Raw genomic sequence first — 9056 nt, forward strand, 5'->3', positions numbered from 1 at the left:
GCCAAGAGACGACAGCGAGAGGAGAGATGGCAAGGCCAGAGGAGGCCGAGGCAAAGCGGCGACGAGAAGGTGAGAGGAGAGGGGGTGAGAGGAGAGGAGAGGGGGCGAGAGGAGAGGAGAGGAGAGGAGGCCGAGCGGCGGCGAGAAGGCGAGAGGAGAGGAGAGGAGGCCGAGCGGCAGCGGCGAGAGGGCGAGAGGAGAGGAGAGGAGAAAGATGAGAGGGGACACATAAGGCATTTAAAATAATTTATTTTGAAAAACAATGCGGTGGAATACAGTGAGGATTATTTAATTTTTATTTAATGATGTGTTAGCTTATGTGGCAGATGACATGGTAAAATAATTATGTGTCAGACGACGTGTCGATCTATGTTTACTGCACAGATGATGTGGCGACACATAAGCAGTCAAAGCTTATGTGTCGCTTTTGACTGCACACATAGGCATTTGACCAGTCAAAGTTGGGTAGTTTTAGAAATATATTGATGACATCGGTATTTTTAAAAATACTTTATTTTAAATAGGTATTTAAGTGAAATTCCCTGAATTGAATGTCAAGATCGGAGAAACGAGGAAGCTATCTTCTGGAATAAAACCACAAACTACTCCCGAGGGAGCATTTACTCATGCAAAGAGTAAATTATTACAACAAGAATGAACAAAAAGAATACAAAGAGACGAAGATCAGAAAGAATATGAATCTACATCTTAAAAGCTTCGTTTACTGGTGACTGTCCCCCTTTCCCAGAGAATTCTTTATAACTCCAGCAGCGTTCTGCACTGAATTCATTGCAACACCAGCAGCCCCCTGCGCTGTATCCGCCGTAACGCCGACAGCTCCCTGGGCTGTTTCCATTGCAACATTTGCAGCACCCTGCGCCGTGTTCATCACTGCACCAGCCGCCCTTTGTGCCAAGTTCATCGTCTGCGAAACGAGAAGAAAAAAATGAATAAAGCAGGTACGATGTTACAGAAATCAACGGAGACATTTACTTCGCTCGTATCAAAATCCGAGACATCTCAGGTGAATCTCCTGAGATGTTTACACCCAATAAGTGAAAAGATTAATGGGTTACTTGTTGAAGGTAGCTGTCTGTTTGTCCCGAAGCATTTTGAGTCTGATCTGCTGCATGATCTCTCATCATCTGAGCATGGCCGGCGGCTTCACCGGCTTGGAATCGGAGATCCCGAGATGCCATGGTGCTGTTTTTTATTGCTCTTCGCAATGATCTAGCAATGGCGGATGGCTTGTTGATGATTCAAACGAACAGATTTGCCAGGATTTTATACTGCCTGTGAAGTCTCATGCGGTGGAGGGTTGCTGCGTTTTCTAGCCTCTTGACTAGGGAAGGTTGTTACATCTGAGACTAGACGATTGATTCTTCCTTGGAAGGTTTGTTACAACTGAGACTAGACGATTGACAGAACAGTAGTTTCCTCCTTATCACTCTAGTCTCTGTACAGCATTCAGTTTCATATTTTCATGGCGAGCCTTCCACCTTCTGAAGCGACGCAAGAAATGAAGGGAGACGACTGAGAGACATTATTAAAAAAGAGAGATAAAAAATTAAAAAAGAGGGCCAAATTCCTCCTCCCAATTTAGGAAAAAAGGGCAAGGAGATCATCGGCCTTCCAATTTTTATTTATTAGTTTGATAATAATAATAATAATAATAATAATAATTTTAATTAGGCATGAATTATTAAATACTTATTTAGTCACTAATAAATTTTCAATTTTCTATATATGCTGTTAATTTAAATTATTTAGATGATAAAACACTTTTAAAATTTTGAATAATAATATTTTTTATTAATAAAATGATTTAATCATATGAAAATTATTTTAATTCAAAAACTTATGATATTAATTTTTTTATTATAATATAATATTAAGGTCAATTATTTAAAAATTCCAGTCTATTCCATATAAAAATTCTAAATACAATAACACCCCTAGAAAATTCTCTTATAGTTAGATCTAATTATTCAAGCTTAACATAAATTCATAAAATATAATATATATCAGTTACATTATCTTTGTCTCATAATGTGGGATGAACATTTTAGGGGGGGTTAGTCGACAATGAAGTAGAAATGAAGTGGAAAATTGAATTGAAGTGAGATGAATTGCTTCCACTTCAACTCATGTTTGGGTGTTAGTATAGGCGAGTTCAAGTGGCTGGAAAACAAATTCCAGTGTTAGTGCCCCCAAATGAAAAGTATGATATAAAGAAGAGAACTAGTAACCTTTTATAATATACTAAATAGAACATATACCTAAACATATAATTAACCAAAATAAACGTGATTACTATACTTATAAGTGATTTAACGTGTAAATCCACAATATATTAATATCTTAATTAATGAAAAATTATATTATATTACTTAATGATTATAATTTATTATAAATTAAAACAATAATTACGTGTGACTAGAATAAATTATATAAAATTAATAAAAAATTAAAAAATAACATAAGATAATATAATAAATAAACCTAATGGTTTAATTAATTATAGAAATTTGGATAATTAAACCAATTAATGATTAAAATTTATTATAAATTAATATACTAATTACGTGTGACTAGAATAAATTATTTAAAATAAATAAAATTTTAAAAATAACATAAACGAATATAATAAATAAATAAATTATTTTGTAATGACATAAGATATTTTTAACATTAAAACTCACTATTTTAATAAAAAATAAAAAATACATAATAAATAAATAAATATATTAATTTATCAATAACATAATATATTTATTTACGTATTATTAATTAATAATATACTAACACAAAATGTAAATCCAGTGGTTTAAAGTTTATTATAATTAAAATAATTCATGATTACATTTTATTATAAATTAATATACTAATTACGTGTTATTAGAATAAAATTTTAAAAAGTGAAAAATAAAATAAAAAATAAGTCGTCGTCGTCGTCGAAGAGCCCTGCGGCTCCGACACTTCGATTTTGGATTTCCCAGGCGGCTCTGAGACCTTCGAAACCGCCGCAAAATTCTGTTACTGCATGAAGATCGACCTCACGGCAACAAATGTCCCTCCATTGCTCTGCGCCAACGAGGTTCTTGTCCCAATCCGTTCTCTGAAGCATCATCAACTCGGTAAGAACCCTAAAATCCCGCGAATCGTTGATGCCGATGGCAAAAACCCTAGGTATTGCACAACGAGAGAAACGGGATGAATGAAGTTGGGGTGAACAGAGACAGCAAAGAGCGAAAACGAGAGAAAGCAGAGAGAGCAAAGACGAGGGGAAGAAATGGGGCAAAAAAAATCATCGAGAGACGAAGGCTGAGCGAGAGAAGAGGAGAAGAGGAAATGAGAGGGATTTTTTCGTTTAAGGGGGGGGGAGCAGAAAAAAGGTAAGTGAATGATTCAGAAAAAAGGTAGGAATTAACTTTCCTCCATTTTTGCTTGGGCATATGAAATGGTGTAATCTCACTTCAATTCAAGTCTTTTTACACTAACGCCTTATTTGTGATGACCTAGGTAATGCGGGGGGAATTCATTCCATTTCATTGTGGACTAACACCACCCCCCCCTCCCCCTAAGTCATCCAACCAGAGAAGTTTTTTTTTTTTTTTTTTGCCGACACTGCCAACATCACTTGCTGTTGCACACCCCAATATGTATAAGCAACCGAACAACAAGTTGAACTATCACCTGCTCCAAACTGGCAACTTCTGCTTTGATATGAACAACCCTTGTGTGATATGCCCCAACGGTTGCCTCATTGGCAAAATGCAGCATGTCCCCGATAACATCAGTCTTTGGACCAAGTCCATGTTCAGCAAAGTGCTGAACATTCTTGACTAAAGTACCATGAGTGTAAGCACTGAACACGTAGTTAAGTGACCTCATCTAGTCCAACGACATGAGTTTCCATTGAACCAAATAGTTCTAGTGAAGCTATGCATAACCCCTGTGTTGCAAAACCAACAACTTTATCTATGGATCTCTTACTGATGAAGTTTACAAACAACAACATACTTTCGCTGTTGATGTCTTTGTTGCAGTCGTAGAACAATATGGTGGATGCCTGTGTTGGCAGCAGCAACACTGCAGGAAATCTGCTGAAAGGAGTCACAAAGAGCAAGTAGTGCGCTCTGGGGAATTATATAGCAGCAACGTAGAAGTTGGCAGTCTTTGCTATGTATGGCACCGCTATTGCTGTCAAAAGGACAGGAAGGATTGTTTCAACTGTCCCAACTGCCCCAAGACGATGACCATTAGCTCCCTTTGTTGAAGACAATGAATAAGCCTTTGAAAACCTTTGTGTAGAGCCCAACAACAGTGTTGTCCATGAGACTATTCAGAAATTGATTAGTGTTCTATCCACAATATGAAAAATCATTCTCCATAGAATATTCTCCACCATTTCCAGAAAAACCCAACTGCAAAGTAGTGGTTTCTGGCTGTCTAGCAGCAAGTTTTGTTGCACTACCACCGTTTTCAACACTGGTTGTTGACTGTCTAGCAGCAAGTTTTGTTGCACTACCACCGTTTTCAACACTGGTTGTTGACTGTCTAGCAGCAATTGTTGTTGCATTGCCATAGTTTTTAGCATTGGTTGCTGGCTAGCTAGTAGCAATATTTTTTTGCACTGCAACAATAGCCTGCGTCCTTGGTTGTCTAGCAGCAATGGGTGCAACATTACAACATCAGCATTGTGTCCTTGGGTATCTAGTAGAATGTGTGTTGGATTGTCACAACATCACTGTAACCTTGGCTGTTTGGCAGCACTATGTTCTGCACTGGCATCATAGACACCATTTGGAAGAACCCAATAGTCTCCCCATTCTATCTCACTTCAACCACCCAATAATTTCCAGCAAGTATAACAGTCCCCTTTTCAACATAACTTCTGATTATATAATTCCAGAACTCCCCCTCTATCGTAGGCATGTCAACACTTATAGGATGAGCCCACTGCAAGAGATTGGGCATCTGAACTGTGGGCAGTTTGACCTTCAAATCTGCTGGAACAAAGTGGTTTTCCATACTGCAGGAACAGAGGTCAGTGCTGAAAAAAAATTTGATTGTATTCCTCCCACAATTTGCATATACCGCCATCAATATTGCCCCATTATCCTGGTTGGCAGCATCTAGTGCGCCACCAACAACACCCAAATTTGGCACTGATGAAAGAAAGTCCTTACTCACAGTTTGCATTTGTTGTTGTTTTGCACCTTTCTTCATAGCAACAACAACAACAATTTTAAATTTCAACATTGATTTCTGCAATGGCACTGTTGGCGACACTGGTTTCTACAGTGCCACAACAACAGTACAAAAAAATGGAAGAATCCAAGTGCTGCAAATCCAGCATCTTCCTCATGTCTCCTCTCCACATCCATAGGTGACTCTTTGGTGTGAAAAAAATCACTCAATTGGGTTAAGAGAGCCTTTTCTGGGTTTAAAGAACTCAATGGAGTGAAACTTCCTCTCTGCCAATAAACATTGCCATGTTGTTGGCCTAAATATGGACCTATTGGTTTTCTTTTTTCCAACTTGTTTTCACAGTGCTGGACAACAGTAATTACTACAACATATCCATGATTCTCATGAGGTATAGATTCACCCAGTGATTCATTTTCATGTGCTTCCAATTCCAGGTGTTGGTCATTTGCATAAGTTCTAACAGGTTTTATGTTTTTCTGTTGAGCCCATTTCTGCATTGCCACAGTAGCATCAATTTTAAAAATTGGACGTGGCTCTCCAGTCCAACCCAAGAATGCAATAGCAGCAGAAATTTGAAATATATGCAAACTGTTCACCCCAACCACAGAAAAATAAGGCATCCCCACAAAAAAATTTGCATCTCCAAATCTCCCACCTGGTTGACGAATTTTGACAAACAGTGGTCGAGCAACATACATATCATCCAAAAATTTTAACAAAACATTTTGAAATGGACTGTTACTACTAGAACAATGACAAGAAACAACCACATTGTTGCGGTGTTCATCCACAACAATATAATTCATTCCATAAAATTTGATATCATTCAACCACAAGACCATTACCAGCACACCCAAAAAAAATTATCTATCGTTTTTCCCAGGTTAGCTACCGTCTCATATTCAAAACTCCCACTACGTTGAAACATTTCCACGAACAGTGCCATAGCAGCAAATATGGAACCCAAAAAATTAAGCCCAACGTTGGCAAATTGATAAGGAATAGCTCACTACTACTATTCCCAACAGTAGAAAAATAAAACAACACCCATAAAAATTTTCTATCAATCTCAGCATCCCCAAAAAAATTCTATCTCAGAATTCATACACACAAGTCGGAATTCCATCAATTGTGCATTATTTCTCTGCTGCACGAAACAAAGAACCTCAAGACGTCGTGGCTTCTCCGCTTGGGGAGATTTTCTGGGTCCTTCTTGGCGATTTTCATGGTTCCCGGTTTCGAATTTGAGGTCGCACCCAAATCGTCCACAGCGACTTCGGATGGTGAACAATAGGACGAGGATTTCCCTACTTAGGAGTTTTTAAAATTTTTTTGGCTTGTGGCCTTTCTTCCCGTCCGAGACAGCTTCTGTTGCCTTTCGTTCTATCAAATTTTCATGCTCGGAGATTTTTGGTCTTATAACCTTTTTTTTTGGGGTAGCGAGATGCCTCCCAATTGCAAACAATTTCTCTAATATTCTCATGAACGATTGACGCATCTCTTGTTGCAGCTCACCTAGGGTGCGTACATCTTGATACATCTTACCTGTTGTTGTACGCAAATCCTGGAGTATTGCAAGTATTTCCTCTCAGGTTGAAGAATCCATCATTGTGTTCCCACTTTGATACCAGTTGTTACGGTCCTGGATCTGACACATGGATTCGTAAGGAGGAAGAAGAGAAAGACGAAATTCAAGCCAAAGGGAAGCTTGAAAACCCTAGGTTCTTTGAGGAGAACACACACCCCTGAGCTCGTTGAGGAGAACTCAAAACCCTTGATTACTCTAAATCAATGCTTGTCTTTCTCATTACTCTTATCCCTTAAGGTTCACCCTTACACGGTTTAAGATAAAATATTAAAAAAATACACCTATAAATAAAATATTCCAAAAATACCCTTGTGGCCTATTAATTCTTTAAATGAAATAAAATAAAGTAAATTAAATAAAAATAATTGAAATAATAGTGTTATTGTGTGCATAACACTCTAGCACCCACTATATGTAAGATATAGCTACCATTTGATACTTTTGCTAGGGGGAGGGACACCCTAGATCTCCACAGGGGTTTGGGTGGAGACAAATATTTTAAAATTAGAAATATATACCCATAAGCCTTTTTTGCCCCTTTCAAATAAATATATTTTTAATTATTAAAGTCATTTAAAAATAAAAAAATTCATATATGGAAGAAATTTTAAGTTTATTTACAAATTATTATTTTATTATTGTGTGTAGGTTTTTAAAACCCGATAGGTGCATCCTAAATCCCTAATTCTATTCCAGATCAGATTACCAATTATCTGAAATAGGTTGAAGAATCCATCATTGTGTTCTCGCTCTGATACCAGTTGTTACGGTCTCGGATCTGACACATGGATTCATAGGGAGGAAGAAGAGAAAGACGAAAATCAAGCCAAAGGGAAGGTTGAAAACCTAGGTTCTTTGAGGAGAACGCACACCTCTGAGCTCGTTGAGGAGAACTCAAAACTCTTGATTCTAAATCAATGTTTGCCTTTCTCATTACTCTTACCCCTTAAGGCTCACTCTTACAAGGTTTAAGATAAAATATTAAAAAAATACCCATGTGGCCTATTAATTCTTTAAATGAAATAAAATAAAATAAATTAAATAAAAATAATTAAAATAATAGTGTTATTGCGTGCATAACACTCTAGTACCCACTATATGTAAGATATAGCTACCATTTGATACTTTTGCTAGGGGGAGGAACACCCTAGATCTCCACAAGGGTTTGGGTGGAGACAAATATTTTAAAATTAGAAATATATACCCATAAGCCTTTTTTGCCCCTTTCAAATAAATATATTTTTAATTATTAAAGTGCATTTAAAAATAAAAAAATTCATATATGGAAGAAATTTCAAGTTTATTTACAAATTATTATTTTATTATTGTGTGTAGGTTTTTAAAACCCGATAGGTGCATCCTAAATCCCTAATTCTATTCCAGATCCGATTACCAATTATTCGAAACAGATTGAGGGTGATTTTGTGAATTTATTTTTAAGTCATAAAGTTAAAGGGCCTATTAGTGCACCTGGGGGAAAGTAAAAGCGACAAAATCATTAGTGCGCGCCCTTGAGTGAAAATAAAAGTTAATGAATTATGTAATTTATTTTCACTCGCTCTAGTGTAAAAGGAGTGAAAGTGAAATCTAAGGGTTCACTCAGTTCATTCACTTTCACTCAATCACTCGACGTTTATTGCAGCCTTCTCTCTCTCACCACTCTTTGCATCCTTCTCTCTCTCACCACTCTTTGCATCCTTCTCTCTTCAACACTCTTTGCTTCCCAATCCTAGTCTCTCTTGTCTCTCTTAACATTATGCTATATGTCGTCTCATCATCTTGTCGTGCCCTTGATGCCTTCCTGTTAGTCCTCTCGTCAAACCCTATCCTGTCACATTATCTCTTTTCCCCAACCACTTCTCTCATCTTCTCTCTTTCTTCGATTTTCCTATCCCATTTTCTCCCTTCCCCAATTGCCTATTATATGCTCCTTTTTTTTCCCCATTTTGGCTTCGATTTTCCTAAAACAATTCTCTCAACCTCACTTAATTTATTTATAAAATACCATATTTATTATTTATTGTATTCATTATTGTTAATATTATATTAAATTAATAATTTAATAGTAATAATTAAGATATTGTTAAAGTAAGAACTTGATCAAGTATAGACATTATTAAAGTAAACATTTTTATTTGAGTATTCTATATTTTATACTTAATTAAATTAATAATTTAATTTTAATTTACTAATTATTGTTTTAGTTTTCTATATTTTATACTTTTTTCGATTCCTTCCCCTCCCTCTAGCTCAA

General features: G+C 36.5%; 1 protein-coding gene across 1 annotated transcript; it reads right to left on the bottom strand.

The window, feature by feature from the left end:
• Window positions 1–721: 721 nt before the first annotated feature.
• LOC137962189 (late embryogenesis abundant protein 29-like) lies at window positions 722–1199 on the bottom strand. The gene is made up of 2 exons (XM_068808920.1): window positions 1077–1199; window positions 722–925 (listed from the first exon to the last, which is right to left on the bottom strand). Exons 1-2 carry the CDS (start codon window positions 1197–1199, stop codon window positions 722–724), a joined length of 327 nt encoding a protein of 108 aa, XP_068665021.1.
• Window positions 1200–9056: the final 7857 nt, after the last annotated feature.

Source organism: Aristolochia californica, unplaced genomic scaffold (assembly GCF_029961685.1).
Source record: "Aristolochia californica isolate CCGP_79_NKW_82.1479 unplaced genomic scaffold, dmAriCali1.0.hap1 SCAF_4, whole genome shotgun sequence".
NCBI lineage: Eukaryota > Viridiplantae > Streptophyta > Magnoliopsida > Piperales > Aristolochiaceae > Aristolochia > Aristolochia californica.

Bases quoted from the DNA above. Each gene is read 5' to 3' on its own strand.
- LOC137962189 (XM_068808920.1), bottom strand. From the start codon at position 1,199: ATGGCATCTCGGGATCTCCGATTCCAAGCCGGTGAAGCCGCCGGCCAT. The intron at 926-1,076 runs GTAACCCATTAA...CTCGTTTCGCAG, and splicing joins CAGACAGCTACCTTCAACAA to ACGATGAACTTGGCACAAAG.